At 44.0% G+C, this 24,641-nt stretch overlaps 1 protein-coding gene across 1 annotated transcript in view; it reads left to right on the top strand.

Annotated features, from left to right (window-relative positions):
* Window positions 1-24,641, top strand: part of LOC112260525 (E3 ubiquitin-protein ligase HECW1-like) — a 61,186-nt gene that overhangs the window by 29,663 nt on the left and 6,882 nt on the right. The window contains exons 7-25 of the mRNA XM_024435701.2: window positions 5,264-5,406; window positions 5,697-5,797; window positions 6,373-7,731; window positions 7,825-7,926; window positions 12,763-12,913; window positions 14,630-14,754; window positions 14,959-15,092; window positions 15,311-15,496; window positions 15,738-15,872; window positions 16,033-16,138; window positions 16,238-16,334; window positions 17,190-17,273; window positions 17,368-17,471; window positions 17,627-17,741; window positions 18,404-18,517; window positions 18,808-18,960; window positions 20,313-20,411; window positions 20,836-20,965; window positions 21,061-21,207. Of these exons, the coding sequence (XP_024291469.1) occupies window positions 5,264-5,406; window positions 5,697-5,797; window positions 6,373-7,731; window positions 7,825-7,926; window positions 12,763-12,913; window positions 14,630-14,754; window positions 14,959-15,092; window positions 15,311-15,496; window positions 15,738-15,872; window positions 16,033-16,138; window positions 16,238-16,334; window positions 17,190-17,273; window positions 17,368-17,471; window positions 17,627-17,741; window positions 18,404-18,517; window positions 18,808-18,960; window positions 20,313-20,411; window positions 20,836-20,965; window positions 21,061-21,207 (3,585 nt within the window). The remainder of the gene's footprint in view (window positions 1-5,263; window positions 5,407-5,696; window positions 5,798-6,372; window positions 7,732-7,824; window positions 7,927-12,762; window positions 12,914-14,629; window positions 14,755-14,958; window positions 15,093-15,310; window positions 15,497-15,737; window positions 15,873-16,032; window positions 16,139-16,237; window positions 16,335-17,189; window positions 17,274-17,367; window positions 17,472-17,626; window positions 17,742-18,403; window positions 18,518-18,807; window positions 18,961-20,312; window positions 20,412-20,835; window positions 20,966-21,060; window positions 21,208-24,641) is intronic.

The following is a 24,641-nucleotide window of genomic DNA, read 5'->3' on the forward strand; positions in this document are numbered from 1 at the left end:
CCAACAGTTGCAAACAAATTTCTATTGGACGAATTCAGGTATGTTAATCTCCGTTTCTTTCCGTTGGCTTCTTTTTAAGAAACATTTTTCAACAGAATCGGTGGAATGAATACACCCCTGATCACATGCAAACACAGTTCACTTTCATAGCAGCCAGATTGTTGTAAAATTCCTTCTCGCATCTACTCTCTCTCCTCCTCTCACCTTTTCGCTTCGCTTGTAGACTTCAGTGCACAACACGTCAGTTGTCTGTGTCCAGGCATTAAAACTTTTCCAAGCCAAACCTTCATATCATAACCACCACACACAGCCTACATCATTGTCACCATATTAGCTGGCGTCAAGTCAACATAGCTACTAGAACTAACGCGTTAGTAAACCCGCTACAATCATGCATTACAGTGTACAGTTTGCAAGCAGTTTAGCAATTTTACCGGCGGACCCTGGTGGCAATAAATGAATTAAACGTAAAGCTTACCTTGACTTGGAAGAGCTCCAGTGTTGGATAGCCATAGTGAGCTAGGTAACATACTGTAGCATCCCTCTCTGTTTGAGTAGGCTAAACTAGCTAGCTAGCTGCATTTGCTAGCTAGGTGAAAGTTTTAAAATCTCTCTTTCTCTTGCTTCTGCTTCATTTTTGAAGAATTGTATTTGTTAAAAACTGTTCCACTATTTTCTCTCTCTCCCTCTCTCCCGCTCTCCCTCTCTCTCTTTGAGTCAACTACTCACCACATTTTATGCACTGCAGTTCCATCTAGTTGTAGCTTATGCTTTCAGTACTAAAATTCATTCTCTGATCCTTTGATTGGGTGGACAACATGTCAGTTCATGCTGCAATAGCTCTGATAGGTTGGAGGACGTCCTCCGGAAGTTGTAATAATTACTTTGAAGTCTATGGAAGGAGGTGAGAACCACGAGCCTCCTAGGTTTTGTATTGAAGTCAATGTACCCAGAGGAGGATGGGAACTAGTTGTCCTCCGGCTACACCATGGAGCTACCCTACAGAGTGCTTTTGAGGCTACTGTAGACCTTAATTCAAAACAGTGTGTTTTAATCAATTATTTGGTGACGTGAATATATTTAGTGTAGTTTTATCTCAAATTAAAATCATATCAAATTTTATTTGTCACATACACATGGTTAGCAGATGTTAATGCAAGTGTAGCGAAATGCTTGTGCTTCTAGTTCCGACAATGCAGTAATAACCAACAAGTAATCTAACCTAACAATTTCACAACAACTACCTTATACACACACACAAGTGTAAAGGGATGAAGAATATGTACATAAAGATATATGAATGAGTGATGGTACAGAACGGCATAGGCAAGATGCAGTAGATGGTATCGAGTACAGTATATACATATGAGATAATGTAGGGTATGTAAACATATAAAAGTGGCATTGTTTAAAGTGGCTAGTGATACATGTATTACATAAAGATGGCAAGATGCAGTAGATGGTATAGAGTACAGTATATACATATGAGATTAGTAATGTAGGGTATGTAAACATTATATTAAGTGGCATTGTTTAAAGTGGCTAGTGATACATTTTTTACATCAATTTTTCCATTATTAAAGTGGCTGGAATTGCAGCAGCCACTCAATGTTAGTGGTGGCTGTTTAAGAGTCTGATGGCCTTGAGATAGAAGCTGTTTTTCAGTCCCTTGGTCCCTGCTTTGATGCACCTGTACTGACCTCGTCTTCTGGATGATAGCAGGGTGTACAGGCAGTGGCTGTGGTTGTTGTCCTTGATGATCTTTATGGCCTTCCTGTGACATCGGGTGGTGTAAGTGTCCTGGAGGACAGGTAGTTTTCTCACGGTGATGCATTGTGCAGACCTCTCTACCCTCTGGAGAGCCTTACGGTTGTGGGTGGAGCAGTTGCTCTCGACAGGATGCTCTCGATTGTGCATCTGTAAAAGTTTGTGAGTGCTTTTGGTGACAAGCCAAATTTCTTCAGCCTCCTGTGGTTGAAGAAGCGCTGCTGCGCCTTCTTCACCACGCTGTCTGTGTGGGAGGACCAATTCAGTTTGTCCGTGATGTGTACGCAGAGGAACTTAAAACTTACTACCCTCTCCACTACTGTCCCGTTGATGTGGATAGGGGGGTGCTCCCTCTGCTGTTTCCTGATGTCCACGATCATCTCCTTTGTTTTGTTGACGTTGAGTGTGAGGTTATTTTCCTGACACCACACTCCGAGGGCCCTCACCTCCTCTCTGTAGGCCGTTTCGTAGTTGTTGTTAATCAAGCCTACCACTGTCGTCTGCAAACTTGATGATTGAGTTGAAGGCGTGCATGGCCACGCAGTCGTGGGTGAACAGGGAGTACAGGAGAGGGCTCAGAACGCACCCTTGTGGGGCCCCAGTGTTGAGGATCAGAGGGGTGGAGATGTTGTTACCTACTCTCACCAACTGGGGGCGGCCCGTCAGGAAGTCCAGTACCCAGTTGCACAGGGCGGGGTCGAGACCCAGGGTCTCGAGCTTGATGACGAGTTTGGAGGGTACTATGGTGTTAAATGCTGAGTTGTAGTCGATAAACAGCATTCTCACATAGGTATTCCTCTTGTCCAGATGGGTTAGGCCAGTGTGCATTGTGGTTGCGATTGCGATTGTGTCGTCTGTGGACCTTTTGGGGCGGTAAGCAAATTGGAGTGGGTCTAGGGTGTCAGGTAGGGTGGAGGTGATATGGTCCTTGACTAGTCTCTCAAAGGACTTCATGATGACGGAAGTGAGTGCTACGGGGCGGTAGTTGTTTAGCTCAGTTACCTTAGCTTTTTTGGGAACAGGAACAATGGTGGCCCTCTTAAAGCATGTGGGAACAGCAGACTGATGCACCTGGGATAAGAATTGATTGAATATGTCCGTAAACACACCAGCCAGCTGGTCTGCGCATGCTCTGAGGACGTGGCTGGGGATGCCGTCTGGGCCTGCAGCCTTGCGAGGGTTAACACATTTAAATGTTTTACTCACGTCGGCTGCAGTGAAGGGGAGGTTTTGGTAGCGGGCCGTGTCAGTGGCACTGTATTGACCTCAAAGCGAGCAAAGAAGTTGTTTAGTCTGTCTGGGAGCAAGACATCCTGGACCACGACGGGGCTGGTTTTCTTTTTGTAATCCTTGATTGACTGTAGACCCTGCCACATACCTCTTGTGTCTGAGCCGTTGAATTGCGACTCTACTTTGTCTCTATACTGACGCTTGGCTTGTTTGATTGCCTTGCGGAGGGAATAGCTACACTGTTTGTATTCGGTCATGTTTCCGGTCACCTTGCCCTGGTTAAAAGCAGTGGTTTGCGCTTTGTTTTGTGCGAATGCTGTCATCAGTCCACGGTTTCTGGTTTGGGTATGTTTTAATAGGTGCTGTGGGTACGACATCACCGATGCACTTGCTAATAAACTCGCTCATCGAATCAGCGTATTCGTCACTGTTGTTGTTTGACGCAATGCGGAACATATCCCAATCCACGTGATCGAAACAATCTTCAAGTGTGGAATCAGATTGGTCGGACCAGCATTGAACAGACCTGAGCGCGGGAGCTTCCTGTTTTAGTTTCTGTCTGTAGGCTGGAAGCAACAAAATGGAGTCGTGGTCAGCTTTTCCGAAAGGAGGGCGGGGGAGGGCCTTACATGCGTCGTGGAAGTTAGAATAACAATAATCCAGGGTTTTACCAGCCCTAGTAACACAATCGATATGCTGATAGAATTTAGGGAGTCTTGTTTTCAGATTAGCCTTGTTAAAAAAAAACAGCTACAGTGAATGCAGCCTCGGGATATGTGGTTTCCAGTTTACATAGAGTCAAATAAAGTCCGTTCAGGGCCATCGATGCTTGGGGGGGAATATATGCGGCTGTGATTATAATCGAAGAGAATTCTTTTGGTAGATAATGCGGTCGACATTTGATTGTGAGGAATTCTAAGTCAGGTGAACAGGGAGGACTTGAGTTCCTGTATGTTGTTATGATCACACCACGTCTCGTTAATCATAAGGCATACCCCCCCGCCCCTCTTCTACCAGAAAGATGCTAGTTTCTCTCGGTGTGATGCGTGAGGAAACCAGCTGGATGTACCGACTCTGAGAGCGTGTCTCGAGTGAGCCATGTTTCTGTGAAGCAAAGAACGTTACAGTCTCTGATGTCTCTCTGGAATGCTACCCTTGCTCGGATTTCATCAAACTTGTAGTAAGAGACTGGACATTGGCGAGTAGTATGCTCGGGAGCGGTGCGCGATGTGCCCGTCTCCGGAGCCTGACCAGAAGACCGCTTCGTCTGCCCCTTTTAAGGCGTCGTTGTTTTGGTTTGCCGGCTGGGATCCGATCCATTGTCCTGGGTGGTGGGCAAAACACAGGATCCGCTTCGTATTTCTGGTCTTTATGATGGTGAGTTGACGTTGCTTTTATATCCAGTAGTTCCTCCCGACTGTATGTAATAAAACCTCAAATTTCCTGGGGTACCAATGTAAGGGAACCTTTTAATTGTTTCACTATTTTTTTTAAATGAAATTCACTGAGGATGGGCTTCCCTTTCATCCTCTGAGGAGCCTCCACTGCTACTGCCTCTTCTACTATTGCTACTACCACTACCATAGATCCTATATCTATTGTATGTATACATTATGGACTACTTTTACATCCCTTTACTATATGACCTGCAATTTAGGACAATGATTTAAAAAATGCATGCAAACATGCTCGCTGTATGCTTTAGGCAGGCAGGGGGTTAACTGCATACATATTGTATCTACTGTAATACTGAGCCAGTGATATCTGAGCCATTCATGTTCTGTTACAAGTACAGAGCAGCACAGTACACTACAGAACAGTACAGTAAGCTACAACCATAGAGGTCAGTTCATGTAGAGATGTAGAGATATCTGGAGGGATGCCAGTTCATAGCTCATCTGTTATAGAGATCACAGGGTGAATTTAAAAAATGATTTAAATTAAAATGTCCAATTTAAAGAGGTTTCATTTTTTCTTTACCTTTACATTTTGGCATCACTGTCATTTGAGGTTACACATGGTTGGGTAATGCATTGTGTCATATGTATTATTCCCTCCATTCCAAAGTTATACTTAGTCTTACTTTGAGTTCAGCACCATGGATAGCTCCCTCTTTGTTTCCTGTAGCTGCAAGTGTTTTCAATACTACTAACAACTACACAAGCATCTCACAGTGACACGCATCTCTAACACTACACGCATACTTACACACAGCCCCTATACAGGCATTTAAAAATGGATTCTATGTCTTTCTTGCTCTCCTCAGCGCTTCAACTTTGTGTCTCTGCCCACGGACGTTCTGGAGATCGAGGTGAAAGATAAGTTTGCCAAGAGTCGTCCCATCATCAAACGTTTCCTGGGCAAGCTGTCCATGCCTGTGCAGCGGCTACTGGAGAAGCATGCTATTGGGTATGGCTCAGGAATAAACAGGACGCTCATAGGATTATCAGGATAATCAAATGCTTATGAGTTGATATTTTGGAAACCCTTTACAAGAGCCCTCTAATTCAGGGCAAACACCAAAATGTGGGGGGGTTGAATCATAAAGTAACACGTCTCCCTCTTGAATCCCCCCTTCTCCCTCATCGCTCACCCTATGTTCACCTCCCGTTCTTTGTCTTCCTTTCTCCCTCTCTCACCCCCTCTCTTTATCTCTCACCTCTCCTCTCTCCCTCCCCTCTTTCTTTCCTCCTCCATAGTGACCGTGTGGTCAGCTACACACTGGGCCGAAGGCTGCCGACGGAACATGTCAGTGGACAGCTGCAGTTCAGATTTGAGATCACTTCCTCCATTCATCCAGGTTCCTTTTTCTCTCACACACATCATCTCACACACGTCCAGACCTGGGTTCAAATAGTACTAGTTTTCCTTCAAACACTTTATCTGCACTTGATCAAACTTGCCTGGCGTAATGGAGCTCAGGGAATAGTCCCACCGTTACAAACCCCACCCATCTGGTTCTCTCAGTAGGCTCAATCAAAACTCAAAGTTTTTCACAGAAACACATAGTATTTGAACCCAGGTTTGTTCACATCCTGTTTGTCTTCTTCCTCTCATTTAGGTTAAATTAGTCTGTTTCTTAATACAGAGGTAGGACAATTAGAATATATAATATCTACTGTATGTCTGTAAATATCAACTGTCATATCTAGGTTTGGACAGGCAGATATTAAGCATTGATTATTCTGGTATTGTCATGTGCCATATTGTCATGCTGCTTCGGTCTATACAATATTTTACATTTATTGACATACCATAGCAGAAACAGAATAGTCTATTAAGAGTTAAAAGAGTGTGAGTTAATGTGGATATGCCCCACTGTGTCATAGCCAGGCCCCTGACTGTGAGTTAATGAGCTCTGTTCTCCCCCTGCAGATGATGAGGACATGTCTCTCAGCACGGAGCCTGAGTGTGCCGCTGTGCAGGAGAACCAAGGGGAAGGCCAGTCCTCCCAGGCCCAAGTCCAGGCAGAGGACACCATGAGCCTGGATCCGGGGGCTCCTGAACTCCCCATGGATGAGGAGGAATATACTGGAGCTCCAGAACTCCCTATTGGAGGGGATACAGATACTGACACTCCAATGGAGGGGGATCCAGCAAGGCCTTCGAGTTCAAAGCAGCCCACAGATGGAGATGGAGACTCAGGGCCTGGCTGTTCCAGAGCCGAGGCCCTAAAAACAGAACCAAGCGAACCAGAAGTCCATGGTGCCCACGGGGAGGCGGTTGTGGCTGTAGCTGTTTCTGCAGAGAAGCTACCCACGGTAGAGGAGAACAGTGAGGAAGGGGACCAGCAGACCCCCACTAGTCCTCAGCCTGCTGTCCCAGAGGAGCAGAGGGCTATTGGGCAGGAGGCTGAGTGGGCAGAGGGGGTGGAAAGTGCCCCAGTAGAGGGTCAGTTCAGCTCTGCAGTACACTCTGCTGTAGAGCAGGACATGGAGAGTGCAGCGTTTGGAGCCTCTCGAGGGCCAGCAGAACAGCAGGCAGTGGGGCAGGAAGAGGGAGACGAGGAATGCTGCTCCCTGCGCGTCAGGACCACCCCTAGACGGAAGAACCGGCCCTGCTCCCTGCCTGTGTCCGAGCTGGAGACAGTCATCGCCTCGGCTTGCGGGGAGCCTGAAACCCCTCGCTCACACTACATCCGCATCCACCACCTCCTCCACAGCTTGCCCTCTGCCCAGCCAGAAACCCAGGAGGACGGGGAGGGAGAGCAGGCTGAGGCTGAGATGGAGTCCGACTTGGACCCAGATCCAGACCCAGACCCAGGCCCTGACCAGCTAAGTCCCAGGGACCAGGATGGCTCAGAAGAGGATGAGAAGGCCGAGCCCCTGACCCCTGGCCCAAGGAGGACCCTGCCCCGCAGCCTGTCCATTGAGCGTCTGTCCGACCTGGCCCTGCTGCTGGACAGCAAGGGCCGCCACCCCCAGGGCCAGGTCAGGGGTCACCAGAGAGTGTCCGACGAGGATGACATGGAGCCCTGCTGTAGTAGCTCATGCTACGAGGGCCGAGTAGGCCACACCCGGGCACCTCTACTGGCTGCAAGCAGGACATCTGAGGGGAGCAGTGCTTTCTCCTCCCAAGAGGATGAGGACATGGAGGTGAGCAGGGCAGAGAGCAGGGAGCCAGGGGATGGCATGCCCCAATGGCAAGAGGCCCCATCCACGCAGGTCCAGAGCCCCCAGAGCTTCATGGGAAATGGAGAGTCACCCGTGGCTGGGCCCAGTGGGAGGATAGGACGTGAGTTGAGTTCCTCACTGAATACTAACTTGAGATTTGGAGATGTAGTTTGGATAACTTAGGGTAGACTGACCTGTTTTTGTCATCCCATAGGAGATTGTCCCTTACCTTCCAGTCATCCTCCAGTTAGCCAGCTTCCTGCTCTGCGTCCTGATTCTCATCACTACCCCACCATCGATGAACCACTGCCACCAAGTAAGCATTTGGTATAAATGTTGTCCGAGTCAAATCATGCATATTCCTTGTTGATAAACAAGAGAGTGGTGTGGAGCCTTCCTTGAATAACTCTGCAGAACAGTCTTTGTTTTGGCGACGGTCTTAGTTTCACAACATAACTGCCACTGACATGACTGTCGCTTACAGTTGCCACTGAGAAATCAGGGGAAACTGAAGAACTAACACTAATTGTTAATTGCCTAGCAGAGGTGGAGAGCACACCTCCCTGTAGTAATTGCTGATTGCCTAGAAGAGGTGACATCACTCCCTGTCCAATACGGCCACTGATTACCAAAACAATTTACAAATTGCCCTGCCCTTTGATCCTGGTTGATGTGTCACAACTATCTTCAAATTATGAGCAGTCAGCAGTTCACACACCAAGTAGGCCACTGGGAAGACATGTAGCACTTAAAGTAGATGGCCCTAGCTAGCAAAAAGATAGTACTAGACCACAACAGATAAAGACAAAATAAATTATACTTACCACTCCTGGAGATATCAGGAGTCCTCTAGCTACAGAATGAAGCACTCTGAGATTGAGCCTGAGAAGCTGGGGAAATACATTCAGAAAATAAATGAAACCACTCCTCCTCCGATACAGCCACTGATTACCAAAACAAGTCACAAATTTCCCTGCTACGGAGAGCATGAGAACACAGTCGTCCAGAACAGCTGGTGCTCTCATGCATAGTTCAGTGTCGCTTGCCTTGATGCGAGCATATCAATCAAATGTATTTATAAAGCCCTTTTTACATCAGCAGATGTCACAAAGTGCTTATACAGAAACCCAGCCTAAAACCCCCAAAAGCAAGCAATGCAGATGTAGAAGGAACCTAGGACGAAACCTAGAGAGGAACCAGGCTCTGAGGGTTGTCCAGTCCTCTTCTGGCTGTCCCAATGGAGATTATAAGAGTACAAGGCTAGATTGTTTTTCAAGATGTTAAAACATTCATAAATGACCAGCAGGGTCAAATAATAATCATAGTGGTTATAGAAGGGATTTAGCTAATCTGATAGGCTTGTGTCACTGGGCAGCTCACAGCAGGGTTTCCCTTTGTAATCAGTGATAGTTTGCAAGCCTTGCCACATCTAACGAGTGTCAGAGCCATTGTAGTAGGATTCAATCTTAGTCCTGTACTGATATTTGAGGGTTTAATGGCTTGTCAAAGATCGTAGCAGGATTTCTTATAAGTGTCTGGATTAGTTTCCCGCTCCTTGAAAGCGGCAGCTCTAGACTTTAGTTCAGTGGGGATGTTGCATGTAATCTGTGGCTTCTGGTTGGGACATGTACAGTACCAGTCAAAAGTTTGGACACACCTACTCATTTCAGGGTTTTTCTTTATTTTTACTATTTTCTACATTGCAAAATAATAGTGAAGACATCAAAACTATTACATAACACATATGGAATCATGTATCATGTATTAACCAAATCAAAATATATTTTATATTTGAGGTTCTTCAAAGTAGCCACCTTTTGCCTTGATGACAGCTTTGCACACTGCATTCTCTCAACCAGCTTTGAGGTAGTCACCTGGAATGCATGTCAATTAACAAGTGTACCTTAAAAAGAAAGGAAGACAAAGGCACTCTTCATATAATTAATTAAAATGTCTGTATTTGTATGGCATGTTCAATAGAAACAAAGTTTTAATAATCTGACGCGTTTCAGCTGCATGGCCTTCGTCAGTGGGTGCAAAGAAATAATACAATGTCCTCTTTTGCAAAATTGATTGGACACACCTAGTAAGCAATATTATACACATTAAAAAGTTAAATACTGTAGCTATGTTATCAAAAAATTCAACTCCAAGCTAGAAGTATCAGAACGCCTAGAAAGATAGTTCTAACCTTAAATATGACTAGGAGAAGTGTCAAGAATAAGAGAGCAATATATTCCATAGTACACTCGAACACATCAAACATGAACAACAACAGTCTAAACATAGCTGAGGGAAATTGAGCAAAATGTCCACTAGATGACGGCAAATGGACCTATCACTACCCTACAGGAAGGTTGAGAAATCCATATCTTCATTTAAACGAGGGTACTTAGTGGCCTGTAGTTTGTAAATCCATATCTTCATTTAAACGAGGGTACTTAGTGGCCTGTAGTTTGTAAATCCATATCTTCATTTAAACGAGGGTACTTAGTGGCCTGTAGTTTGTAAATCCATATCTTCATTTAAACGAGGGTACTTAGTGGCCTGTAGTTTGTAAATCCATATCTTCATTTAAACCAGGGTATTTAGTGGCCTGTAGTTTGTAAATCCATATCTTCATTTAAACGAGGGTACTTAGTGGCCTGTACTTTGTAAAACCATATCTTCATTTAAACCAGGGTACTTAGTGGCCTGTAGTTTGTAAATCCATATCTTCATTTAAACCAGGGTATTTAGTGGTCTGTAGTTTGTAAAACCATATCTTCATTTAAACCAGGGTACTTAGTGGCCTGTAGCTTGTAAATCCATATCTTAATTTAAACCATGATACTTAGTGGCCTGTAGTTTGTAAATCCATATCTTTGTAAATCTAAAAACTTTCCCTTTGGTTTAACTGTTTAACTGTCTAATTGAGGCAGGAACATGATCAATACCCATAGCTTGTAGGGGCAGGCTTGCCATGGTATAAGGACTTGTAGTGCCTTGCCATGGGGTAATCTTCATTGCCTACCCGTATGGCGTACTTGTGTTCCACTAAGCAGTCTTGAAGGCGTCTCTTTGTCCGGCCAATGTAGAACACCTTGCACTGTGGACATTCCAATCTATAGATGACATGAGTGGTTTTACAGTTAATGAAATGCCTGACGTAATACACAATTTTAGAAGCTGTGTCAACAAAATACTTCTTCTGTACAATATTACTGCAATGGTTGCTCTGGTTACATTTAAAAGTTTTTTGAGAGTCACCAGGAAGATAACTGTGGAATAATTTGTCATTAGGGTCGGATATCTCTTAAAGTTTATGACTGGTGGCTCAGGGAAGACTTGGCGTAGTAGCATATCACTTTGGATGATTCCCTAATTATTTTCAATTATTCTTTTAATGTTCTCTGCTTCAGTGTTGTATTTTGTAACAGAATACATTCTCTCTGATGTATCAAGAGGCACTCACCTTCGCAACAAGTTCTCTCTGTCAAGTATTCCAGCCCTTATACCTGCATCTTTCGGGACCTGAACGCTGTTGCCCCGATTCAAGAGGCGATTCTCCAATTCAGCAGATTTGACACTGTAGTCTGTTTCCTGATCTTCTGTATACACTCGTGGCCAAAGGGTTTAGAGAATGACACAAATATTAATTTTCACAAAGTCTGCTGCCTCAGTGTCTTTAGATATTTTTGTCTGATGTTACTATGGAATACTGAAATATAATTACAAGCATTTCACAAGTGTCAAAGGCTTTTATTGACAATTACATGAAGTTGATGCAGAGTCAAAATTTGCAGTGTTGAACCTTCTTTTTCAAGACCTCAATCCTCTGCAACCCAGACAGGAAGATCACGTCAGTGACTCAACCCACTCAAGTGACGCACCCCTCCAAGGGACGGAATGACCTCAAATAGACAGAGTGATCTCCAGCCTTGTCCTCGTCAACACTCACACCTGTGTTAACGAGAGAATCACTGACATGATGTCAGCTGGTCCTTTTGTGGCAGGGCTGAAATGCAGTGAATTCTTTTGGGGGGGGGATTCAGTTCATTTGCGTGGCAAAGAGGGACTTTGGAATTAATTGCAATTCATCGGATCACTCTTCATAACATTCTGGAGTATATGCAAATTGCCATCATACAAATTGAGGCAGCAGACTTTGTGAAAATGTATATTTGTGTCATTCTCAAAACTTTTGGCCACGACTATACTACCCCTACCTTGTCACAACACAATTGATTGGCTCAAACACATTAAGAAGGAAAGAAATTGCACAAATGAACTTAACAAGACACACGTGTTAATTGAAATGCATTCCAGGTGACTATCTAATTAAGCTGGTTAAGAGAATGCCAAGAGTGTGCAAAGGCAAAGCTTGGCTATTTAAGGCAAAGCTTGGCTATTTTGAAGAATCTCAAATATAAAATATATTTTTTGGTTACTACATGATTCCATATGTGTTATTTCATAGTTTTGATGTATTCACTATTATTCTAAAATGTAGAAAATAGTCAAAATAAAGAAAAACACTGAAATGAGTAGGTGTGTCCAAACGTTTTACTGGTACTGTACATATCCCAACCAGAAGCCATGGATTACAGGCAACATCCCCACTGAGCTAAAGTCTAGAGCTGCCGCTTTCAAGGAGCGGGACACGAATCCAGACACTTATAAGAAATCCCGCTACGATCAAAATAAAGAAAAACCCTTAAATGAGTAGGTGTGTACAAACTTTTGACTAATATTGTACATACAATCACTGTGGGGATGATGTTGTCAATGCACTTATTAACGAAGCCGGTGACTGATGTGGTAAACTCCTCAATGTTATTGGACGAATTCCGGAACATATTCCCATCTGTGCTAGCGAAACAGTCCTGTAGCTAAGCATCTGCTTCATTGGACCACTTCTGTATTGAGCACATCACTGGTACTTCCTGTTTGAGTTTTTGCTTGTAAGCAGGAATCAGAAGGATAGAGTTATGGTCAGATTTCAGATTTGTGTGGAGTAAAGGTGATCTAGAGTTATTTCACCTCTAGGTGACATGCTGGTAAAATGAGGTAAGACCAATTTTAGTTTATTTGCATTAAAATCACTGGCCACTAGGAGTGCCACCTCTGGATGTGCATTTTCTTGTTTGCTTATGTGTGTGTGTGTGTGTAGACTGGGAGGCACGTGTGGACAGCCATGGTCGTGTGTTCTATGTGGACCACATCAACAGGACCACCACGTGGCAGAGACCCACTTCAGCAGCCACGCCCGACGGCATGAGGAGGTCTGGATCTGTTCAGCAGATGGAACAGCTCAATAGAAGGTGAGTGAAGGGGTAGAGGGTAAGAAAGAGAAGAGGGCTAGGGAGACAGTGTCCAAAACACAGTTCTGTAGTCATGTTGTAGTCACTACACTTTTTTTGAAGTCACTACGATACTTTTGGAATTGTTTCTTTATTTTATGTTCAAAAGGCACAACTGAAAACATACATTATATAGGGCCATTTGGTGGTTGTAGGAAGAATGTAAAGCCTCTTTGTTTTTTGGATGATTTTATTAGAAATGTTTCAGTTCTTTATGAGTATTGGGGAGTTTTGTATTAAGATCAAATTATTGAATCTCTTTGATACCAATACATGTTGTGTGCTGAACATTTGGTATGTGCTGTGGCTGCTTGCTATGTAAGGTGTGTTTTTTTGTGGGGCTAATACTAGAGCCATTACTAGAAGAACTCTCTGTCAAATGCCTGAGATATTTTGGATGGAGAAAGAATTACTTGACAGTAAAAATCAAATGAGAAATGTGCAGAACAGGCTGTGAATAAGTGTTATTGCTTAAGTGTTATTATACAACTGCAGTGCATGAAATCTCTTAACGGGATTGGGGAGACAGGAAGCCGAGGGAGAAGAAATTCATTTAAATGGTTATTGCTGCGCTGGTGGAATTCGCTGTGTGTGTCTGGAATGAGAAGCGTGTCCAATTGGAAGCATGAGCAGTGGACAGTGTCGGGGCTGTGTCAGAGATCTTTTTCATTGTCAGACTTTACATGTGTAGAAGACTATTATGGTGGTATAATCCATTGAGCAATGGTCTCAAATTCAATTCCTCTCTTTCTGGTGCTTTGTGAGTATAAGCTTGAGTTCTGCCCCTCTTCTCTGGATGAATTAACATTGAATTCAATAACAAAAGTCCATATTCAATGGAATACAACTGTATTTTATCCCTACGGGCAGTTAAGAATCTGCACTAAATATTACTGGCAGACAAATTGTGACCTTTCAAGCTGGATTTAACTGCATAGACTCAATGAGTACGGTTACATGCACACAATAATGCAATTATTGTTGATAGTCAGATTACTATAATAGTTTGATTAAAACGTTGACATGCTTTGTAAGAAGAACGATTCATAATTCCATGTTAAACCAACACCCCAATACCCTCATAATCCTGTTTCCATGGACAGATCTGAAATCAGTCTACTGAATGCACTCTGATAAATGCAGAAAATCACCAATCAAAATAAACGTTCTACCACAGCATCCATGTTATTTCTGGGAAGCATATTTGATTTTGAGTTCGGACATATAAAGTTTGTATGTGAAAACTACTTCTAAGACGCACACATTCAGTTGTTTCTGAACATTCAGTCTAAAGAGGGAGGCTCTCGGCTGGTGTTAGCACATACACAGATCAAATACACCGCTGGAACACCGATAAAGATGTTTACATGTTCTAATAATTTGAAAGATTGCTCAGAAAACAAGTTGTTTTAATCTGCCTATGTTTACTTCGATGTTGACCTTACGCCAATTAAGATAAGCAAGGTAATGTGTTTACATGATTACTGCATAATCTGCCTACTGCCATAGTCAGTTTAGAATCAAATTATTACTGTGCATGTAAACATACTCAGATAAGAGATAGTGTATGATAAGTCATGTTCACTAGTTTCTTGCACTTAAAGAATTGGTCTATATGCAGGCAGCGGTGCTCTGATTTCTGGATGTTTGGTAAATGTGTGCTGGTGTGTTTGTCAGGTACCAGAGCATCCAGAGGACCATGGCCACAGACAGGAGTGAGAATGAAGAAAGCAGAAGCAGGAGTGAGAGAACATGCCTCAACAACAACAGCAGTGAGACTGACTCTCCTCCAATGGCTAATGGTGAGTAGGACCGCACCACAATGTCACAATTACAGAATGCAATAAGCTGATGTGCTATTTAAGTGTAGTCTTGCTTTGTAAAACTAATGGGTCTACACATCCTGTTTAGTGAGAGACTTATCAAAGTACTACATGCATACAAAATTGTACATAAGTCACCATTCAGTGAATCGTTCCTTTGTTTCTCCTGGTGTGTGTGTGTAGAGCTGAGAAGAGACAGCTCCTCCTCATCATCATCATCTCCAGTCAACAGTCAGAAAATCACAGCTCTGCTACAGAGCCCAGCAGTGAAGTTCATCACACACCCAGAGTTCTTCACTGTCCTCCACGCCAACTATGTGAGTACATGTCTCCCCAGTGGACATTTATAACTCTACACAGTCAGCATGGCTCATCTGACAAATAAGCATCATTTCCCTTTGAACAGCAATATCAATGCTTAGTAACATATTGTCTTCAGTAACAGATGCTGAATATTCTTCCATTTTGGTTCAGATTGGTTGCATATGGGGTTTCTAGTTTCCATGGTCATGCCGAGCTCTTCTTCTCTTCTCAGGGGGCCTATCGCATGTTCACCAGCAGTACGTGCCTGAAGCACATGATCCTGAAGATTCGTAGAGATGCTCGTAACCTTGAGAGGTACCAGCACAACAGAGACCTGGTCACCTTCCTCAACCGCTTCGCTGACACCCAGCTGGAGCTGCCCCGGGGCTGGGAGATCAAGACTGACCCTCAGGGCAAGGTGCAGAGACAAAGATCCTCAGTTCATCCACAGATAACTCACCCACCTATTCACATAAGGGCTGATTGTACCTTGGTTGAAAGATGGAAAATATGTGGGAAAATTTGAGGGGGTGGGGTGGGCTGAATAAGTATACTAATTATACTATTGATTTGGTATTTGCCTTCAGATCTAGCAGTGATTAGATTTGTGTTTCTAACTTTGGTAAGTTTTTACCTGTAACATCTTCTCTCTGGTCCAGAACTTCTTTGTGGACCACAACAGCCGGGCGACCACGTTCATCGACCCCAGAATCCCCCTGCAGAACGGTTGCCTGCCCAACCACCTGACCCACAGGCAGCACCTGCAGAGACTACGCAGCTACAGCGCAGGAGAGGTCAGGAGAGTCAAACAGCACACAGAAGACATTTCCTGGTTTTTAAGTGTAGTAACTGTTTAATAAGGGCCAATCATGTATTAGAATGATGGAAATATGGAATTGAATTTATGTATTTGCTTGTTTATAACTGATCCTTTTTTCATATGTATTTTTTCAGGCCTCTGAGGTCTCCCGTAGTCGAGGTGTGGCCTTGTTGTCACGGCCAGGGAACAGTGTGGTGGCAGCAATACGGAGTCAGCATCCCCCAGACCCAGTGCCACAAGGTGTGTACTGTACATACACAAAGAACACAGTCATAATTCACATTTACCATATAGTTTCTGTTGTGTAAGTCTGTCTTCTGAACTCAATTCCACTCACAGCTTATAATGAGAAGATAGTGGTCTTCCTGCGTCAGCCTGGAATACTAGAAATTCTAACGGAGCGCCAGCCAGCCCTGTCCAGGAACCATTCCCTGAGGTAGATAAACACTGGGGGATAAATTGGATTTGTTTTTCAAATAAGGACCTTGTAGATTCAGAGAATCTGAATATTTCTCACTCACTACTGTATTGGTTCCTTTGGGAGAAATAAAGGGTAACGCCTTACATTAGTGCCTTTATTACTGTGTAACTACTCATGTAATTACAGTGTAACAAGTCTTGTAATTACTCATTATTACTTATAGCAGTAACCATAACCTTACCCCTAGCATTATATCCACATCCTGGTTCAACCCTAACCCAAGCCTCAACCCTAACCCTAACCCTAGCTTCATGTCCACATCCCGGTACAACCCTAACCCAAGCCTCAACCCTAGCTTCATGTCCACATCCCGGTACAACCCAAACCTCAACCCTAATCTTAACCCTAGCTTCATGTCCACATCCCAGTACAACCCTAACCCTAACCCAAGCCTCAACCCTAACCCTAACCTTAACCCTAGCTTCATGTCCACATCCCAGGACAACCCTAACCCCAGCCTCAACCCTAAACCGAGCTTCATGTCCACATCTCAGTTCAACCCTAACCCTAACCCTAGCTTCATATCCACATCTCGGTTCAAGCCTAACCCTAACCTTAACTCTAGCTTCATGTCCACATCTCGGTACAACCCTAACCCTAACCTTAACCCTAGCTTCATGTCCACATCTCAGTTCAACCCTAACCCTGAAGTAACCCTAAGTACGGTGTAATAATGAGTACTTGTTACACTGTAATTATAGGAATAGTTACACAGTAATAAAGATGATAAAGTTATTCTATTCTATGTCAGGTTTGATAAAACACACCTACCCAGTCTAGTCCAGATTGTAGTGTCATGTGTGCTTGCAGGGAGAAGATCCACTACATCAGAACAGAGGGCACCCAAAGACTGGAGAAACTGGCATGTGATGCAGACCTGGTGATACTATTGAGGTAGGATGCAACTGTTCATATTACCCCTGAAAAAAAAAATCTGTTGTAGTATTGTAATTATTTTCATTTTTGTGACTTTTTGTTCTCTATGCAGCTTGTTTGAAGAGGAAATCATGTCATATGTTCCACCCTCCTTCCATCCTGGCTTCAGCTTCTCTCCTCGTTGTTCACCTGGGTCTTCACCACAGAGTTCTCCAGGTGGGTTTGTACTAATGACAAATGGAGAGATAGTGGGTTGAAAATGTACACACATTTGGTTAATTCACAAGAATTGGTCAAATAAAAACGTCACAGATGGTTATCCTGGTGTGGTCTGTGTCTCATGTCATGGAGTTGAATGCGCTTGTCAACAGGAATGTCAAGAGCGAGAGCACCTGCCCCGTACCGGAGAGACTTTGAGGCCAAACTACGCAACTTCTACAGGAAACTGGAGGCTAAAGGCTATGGCCAGGGCCCAGGAAAAATCAAGTAAGGAAAACTGTCCAGCAACATGATCACTCACACCTTTTTCAAGTATAGTTACAGCTCTATACAACCCTACTGTTTCTTTTATTTTAAATTTTACCCAGTTTTTCTCCCCAATTTCGTAGTATCCAATTATTAGTTACTATCTTGTCTCATCGCTACAACTCCCGTACGGGCTCGGGAGAGACGAAGGTCAAAAGTTATTCGTCCTCCGAAACACAATCCAACCAAGCTGCACTGCTTCTTAACACAGCCCGAATCCAACCCGGAAGCCAGCCGCACCAATGTGTCGGAGGAAACACTGTGCACCTGGCGACCTTGGTTAGCGCGCACTGCGCCCTGCCCGCCACAGGAGTCGCTGGTGCGCGATGAGACAAGGATATCCCTACCGGCCAAACCCTCCCTAACCCGGACGACACTAGGCCAATTATGCGTCGCCCCACGGACCTCCCAGTCGCGACCGGCTGCGACAGAGCCTGGGCGCGAACCCAGAGTCTCTGGTGGCACAACTAGCGCTGTGATGCAGTACCCTAGACCACTGCGCCACCTGGGAGGCCACAACCCTACTGTTTCTAAGAAACTTTAGGGTTGTGTGTGCAAATTAGCACCATTTTGTATATCCATGTCTGTGTTGCTCAGCATCCTATGATGTTGTTGTGTTCCAGGCTTATTGTCCGGAGAGACCACCTGTTGGAGGGTACCTTTAACCAGGTCATGGCCTACTCACGCAAGGAACTACAGAGGAATAAGCTCTACATCACCTTCATAGGAGAGGAGGGGTAAGCCAAAGCTGCTTCTATTGACCTGAACACAGACATTACAACAACGAGGGACTTTTATCTGTGGAGTTCAACCATTGCATGAAAGTGCATGTCTTTACAATTATGGATTTCAATTAAGTTACTTGAAAAAGTAATGCATGTGTCAAGAAAGAACCCCCTCTCGTCTTTTAAAGAATGAACTGCTAGTTTTTGGGCTATATAGAGGATAGTGCATGTCTGTTTCATTCTTCTAGCATCACTGACTGCTACTGACAGATAACTGGTCTCTTCTCTTCCCACGCCGTCAGGCTGGACTACAGTGGGCCGTCCAGAGAGTTTTTCTTCCTGCTGTCTCAGGAGCTGTTCAACCCCTACTATGGCCTGTTTGAGTACTCAGCCAACGACACGTACACCGTCCAGATCAGCCCCATGTCTGCCTTCGTAGAGAACCATCTGGAATGGTGAGGAGGACATCTGTTCGTCCTGGGTTTAAACTCGTCCTGGGTTGTGTTCATTAGGCACCAAAGGGAAGAAAACTGACTAACTGTGAGGGACGACCTCATGTGGTCATCCTGTCTGGGTTGGCGCCCCCCCTTGGGTTGTGCCATGGCGGAGATCTTTGTGGGCTATACTCGGCCCTGTCTCAGGATGGTAAGTTGGTGGTTGAAGATATCCCTCTAGTTGTGTGGGGGCTGTGCTTTGGCAAAGTGGGTGGGGTTATATCCTTCCTGTTTGGCCCTGTCCGGGGGTGTCCTCGGATGGGTCCACAGTGTCTCCTGACCCCTCCTGTCTCAGCCTCCAGTATTTATGCTGCAGTAGTTTATGTGTCGGGGGGCTAGGGTCAGTTTGTTATATCTGGAGTACTTCTCCTGTCCTATTCGGTGTCCTGTGTGAATCTAAGTGTGCGTTCTCTAATTCTCTCCTTCTCTCTCTCGGAGGACCTGAGCCCTAGGACCATGCCCCAGGATTACCTGACATGATGACTCCTTGCTGACCCCAGTCCACCTGGCCGTGCTGCTGCTCCAGTTTCAACTGTTCTGCCTTATTATTATACGACCATGCTGGTCATTTATGAACATTTGAACATCTTGGCAATGTTCTGTTATAATCTCCACTCGGCACAGCCAGAAGAGGACTGGCCACCCCACATATGCTCTCTCTAATTCTCTCTTTTTTTCTCTCTCCCGGAGGACCTGAGCCCTAGGACCATGCCCCAGGACTACCTGACATGATGACTCCTTGCTGTCCCCAGTCCATCTGACCGTGCTGCTGCTCCAGTTTCAACTGTTCTGCCTTATTATTATACGACCATGCTGGTCATTTATGAACATTTGAACATCTTGGCAATGTTCTGTTATAATCTCCACCCGGCACAGCCAGAAGAGGACTGGCCACCCCACATAGCCTGGTTCCTCTCTTAGGTTTCTTCCAGGTTTTTGGCCTTTCTAGGGAGTTTTTCCTAGCCACCGTGCTTCTACACCTGCATTGCTTGCTGTTTGGGGTTTTAGGCTGGGTTTCTGTACAGCACTTTGAGATATCAGCTGATGTACGAAGGGCTATATAAATAAATTTGATTTGATTTGACCTTGACCTGTCAAATGAGAAACACTCTTTTTTGTGTTCTGTTGCAAAGCGTTTAAGTGTTTTCCATTGTCCTAATGAACATGATCATGTGCTTGTTCTTGTTTGTTTACTTATTGGAGACAGAAAATGAATGGGTTTCATGGAAGTCTCATGTGATGAGACCTAAACACTTTCATTGCATTGGATTTGTAATTGTGTGTGAGACCTGTCTCTGTGTGTTTTTGTGCAGGTTCCGGTTTAGTGGGCGTATTTTGGGACTGGCGTTGATCCACCAGTATCTCCTGGATGCCTTCTTCACGCGGCCCTTTTACAAGGCTCTCCTCAGACTGTGAGTTTATGTCTGTCTGCCCGCACACCTGCCTGTCTGTGTTTCTGTCTCTGTCTGTCTGAATTGGCCTTTACAATTATTCTATATGGAAACATGTCTCTGCCACGTACACAAGAAAGAAACATTATCCAGAATTGTTAGTGCGCAATCAGGCATAAATGTTGCCAGTAGTTTTAGACTTAACACAGTCAACCCAGATTGACTTTCTAGCTTGATAACTAAAGACAAGTCTCTCCAGATTGGATGATGATGATGATAGGCTACTGACAGAACAACTGACAGAATCAGCATCCTTTACATTTACACTCAAAGCAAGTTAATCACTCCCCTTAATTGACTTTAAGACAATGGATTGCTTTGTGCAGTAATAGCTAGTGAACCCCACAGAAGTTCATCTGTGAGATAAATATGTTTACCTGTGCAGAGCCACTGACCTGAGTGATCTGGAGTATCTAGATGAGGAGTTCCATCAGAGTCTACAGTGGATGAAAGACAATGACATCACTGATGTGCTGGACCTTACCTTCACTGTGAATGAGGAAGTCTTTGGACAGGTATGTGTGAAGTACTAATACGTACAATGTCTAAACACATACACCCATAAGATTTGTCTGTATTGTTATATGGATATTACTCTCTTTGTGGGCAGGTAACAGAGAGAGAGCTGAAGTCTGGAGGGGCCCACATTAATGTGACAGAAAAGAATAAGAAGGAGTACATTGACCGCATGGTGAAGTGGAGGGTGGAGAGAGGAGTGGTCCAGCAGACAGAGGCACTGGTCAGAGGCTTCTATGAGGTAGAGCAAACACTCTCAGGGCAACAACCATTGGCCATGGCATGATTTCCCCCCAATATTTCCAATTTGGTTTATTGTTTTTCCAGCCTTGCTATGATTTAAGAGGGTTTTCACTTTGCACTTCAAATATGATTTATTAAAGTTTCTTAGAATGCAATAGAACATGACTATCAAATGAAATCAACAAATCAATGATGGGAGCAATGTGTCTAAATATGTGACCCGACCGGCCTGGGTAACATATTTGAAACAATTATTTGAAATTGTGTTTTTTATATTGGATAAAAGTAGAGACTCAGAGCTAGAAAATGGTATGTCATACACTGCAGTTGAGGAACAATGGGAAAGTAGTTCTGCTTTGAAAGTTAATAAACTTGTAACCACACTTTTGAGAAAACGGCCCTTGAATGTTTTGAGTAGAGCTCCTCTTCACACCCACTTAAGCCTTAGCCCCACCCATATCTTTAAGGATTCACATTTGAGACCATGTGCTAAACAGAGTGAGTAAGGTAGTGTAGTAAACTACCAAAGATTTCAAGAATAGAAGTGGCAAAAATACACTATCTATACCTTGCCCAATATCCTAATCTGACCAGTGGCGTGCCGTGGGCCTGGGGCCTGGGCCTTCAGTGAGGTCCTACACAGTCCCACCCAAATTAATCCACCTCTTTTTACCATCATTATGATGCCATGGCTCTAGACACTATACATTTAGACAGAAACGCAGTATAACCAGGCGTTGCGTCACCTTGAAATTGACATTTTTATTCAGAGAATTGCAGGGGAAGAGTACAATACAGTACAGTTCAACTAATAGACAAGAACATGGTCGAGTGCAACAGAGTTATATTAATATTCTTCTTCTATCCATTTCTGGTCCACAAACTTTGAGCTTTAGGTCCAAAAAAAAGAGTCAGCACTTTCATGAAAGTTCCTGTTTACCCAAAAACATGACACAATCAATGAGTCTTTTCAATATTTCCCTATTTTTCTTCACCTTTTCATTGGTTGCAGCTCCGGAGCAGCTCACTTGCAGCTCCGTTGCCCTGCGCACTTGTTCGTTGAGCTGTAGATCCACTCGGGTGTCCCCAAAAGTTTTCGAAAGCACCATTGCTTGTAAGGGCCCAGCCGTACTTTGGTGTCTCGTTGCTGCCTTGGTTAGACAACTCAAGTTTGCAAAGCCAGTGTGGCTCCAAACACCAAATCGATCACTTGCAAATAATAGGCATTCCCAGCAGTACAGTTTGCAGTGCTTCTCGGAGCTTGTGAGCCATTGATAGCGCTCGTAGTTGGAACTTTGAAAGTGGCGAACGAACCCCTTTCCCGCCTGTGACAGGCTTTGTAGCGTCGGCGTCGGGCGACCTCTCCTTACAATGTCAAACTTTTTTTTTAAAGTTTGTCTTGAGAATGGCGTTATAATTATATCCTCGACCAAATCGATATCTTCTCCTCCTTACGCCATTGTGGGTTGAAAAAACAGCTTAGTAGTACGCAAATTAATTTGTTTATCAAATTCAGTTTCCTAGTTCTGAGGTTCTACATAGACCTCCCCATAGGACCCGCCTCTCAATATTGGTAATCCAATCAAAAGACGTGCACGCACTGTGTCTGCTAGCTGGCTCCTGTGTAACACTGGAGCCAGCCAGCAGGCGTACAATAGCCAACTCTAAAGCTGATTGGTTGACACAAAATTTTAATTTCCATTCACTTTAAGCTACAAGCGCCCGCACTGTTGATTCTGAAGGCCTGAGGGCAGATTTTAGACCCCTGGCAACACATGATGGCTGAATATGATTGGATAAAAGATCTAACATAAAGACCAGCCCTCCAAATCTCAACCTGGGGCTGGAAGCAGTGCAATCAAGAGGAAAGCTATGAAATGAAGAGTATAACTCTTACTCTGGGGAATAATTTAATACATATGTGGGAAAATATATATATATTTAGGCCAGCAGAGAAGGCCTTGCTGGCCCACCACTGAATCTGACTATGGTGCAGGTCATGTGGTTCTTCACATTCACACATCTGGCAAACACAGACTATATCAAATAAAATCAAAGTTTATTTGTCACATGCACAGGATACAGAAGGTGTAAACGGTACAGTGAAATGGTTACTTGCATATTTGTATAGTAGCAATATCAAAAATAGAAAGTGCCCAGATAAATATTTTATGATTCTTACCCAGACACACTTGTCTAAATTGATGGGTCGTGTGAAAGAAATGCTATAACCCCCCCCCAGCCACATATATCTAAGTAGATGGGTCACTATTGTCTAGACCAGTGGTTCCCAAACTTTTTTTTTGTCCCGTACCCCTTCAAACTTTCAACCTCCAGCTGCGTACCCCCTCTAGCACCAGGGTCAGCGCACTCTCAAATGTTGTTTTTTGCCATCATTGTAAACCTGCTACACACACACACACACACTATACAATACATTTATTAAACATAAGAATGAGGGTGAGTTTTTGTCACAACCTGGCTCGTGGTAAGTGACAAAGAGCTCTTATAGGACCAGGGCACAAATAATAATAATCAATAATTTTGCTCTTTATTTAACCATCTTACATATAAAACCTTATTTGTTCATCGAAAATTCTGAATAACTCACCACAGGTTAATGAGAAGGGTGTGCTTGAAAGGATGCACATAACTCTGCAATGTTGGGTTGTATTGGACAGAGTCTTAAATTATTTTCCACACACAGTCTGGGCCTGTATTTCATTTTCATGCTAGTGAGGACCGAGAATCCACTCTCACATAGGTATGTGGTTACAAAGGGCATCAGTGTCTTAATAGCTCGATTTGCCAAGGCAGGATACTCTGAGCGCAGCCCAATCCAGAAATCGGGTAGGCGCTTCTGATTAAATTAAATTTTCACAGAACAGCTTGTTGCAATTTCGATGAGGCTCTCTTGTTCAGATATCGGCAAGTGGGCTGGAGGCAGGGTAGGAAAGGGATAACGAATCCAGTTGTTTATGTCATCCGTTTCAGGAAAGTACCTGCGTAATTGCGCACCCAACTCACTCAGGTGCTTCGCTATATCACATTTGACATTGTCCATAAGCTTGAGTTAATTTGCACACACAAAATCATGCAATGATGGAAAGACCTGTGTCCTTGTTAATGCAGACAGAGAAGAGCTCTGCCTTCTTAATCATAGCTTCAGTTTTGTCCATAACATTGAATATATTTTAGGAGAGTCCCTGTAATCCTAGATTCAGATCATTCAGGCGAGAAAAAACATCACCCAGATAGGCCAGTCGTGTGAGAAACTCGTCATCATGCAAACGGTCAGACAAGTGAAAATTATGGTCATTAAAGAAATCTTTGAGCTCGTCGCTCAATTGAAAAAAACGTGTCAATACTTTGCCCCTTGATAACCAGTGCACTTCTGTATGTTGTAAAAGCCTTACATGGTCGCTGCACGTA

The sequence above is a fragment of the Oncorhynchus tshawytscha genome, linkage group LG10 (genome assembly GCF_018296145.1).
Source record: "Oncorhynchus tshawytscha isolate Ot180627B linkage group LG10, Otsh_v2.0, whole genome shotgun sequence".
Classification (NCBI taxonomy): domain Eukaryota; kingdom Metazoa; phylum Chordata; class Actinopteri; order Salmoniformes; family Salmonidae; genus Oncorhynchus; species Oncorhynchus tshawytscha.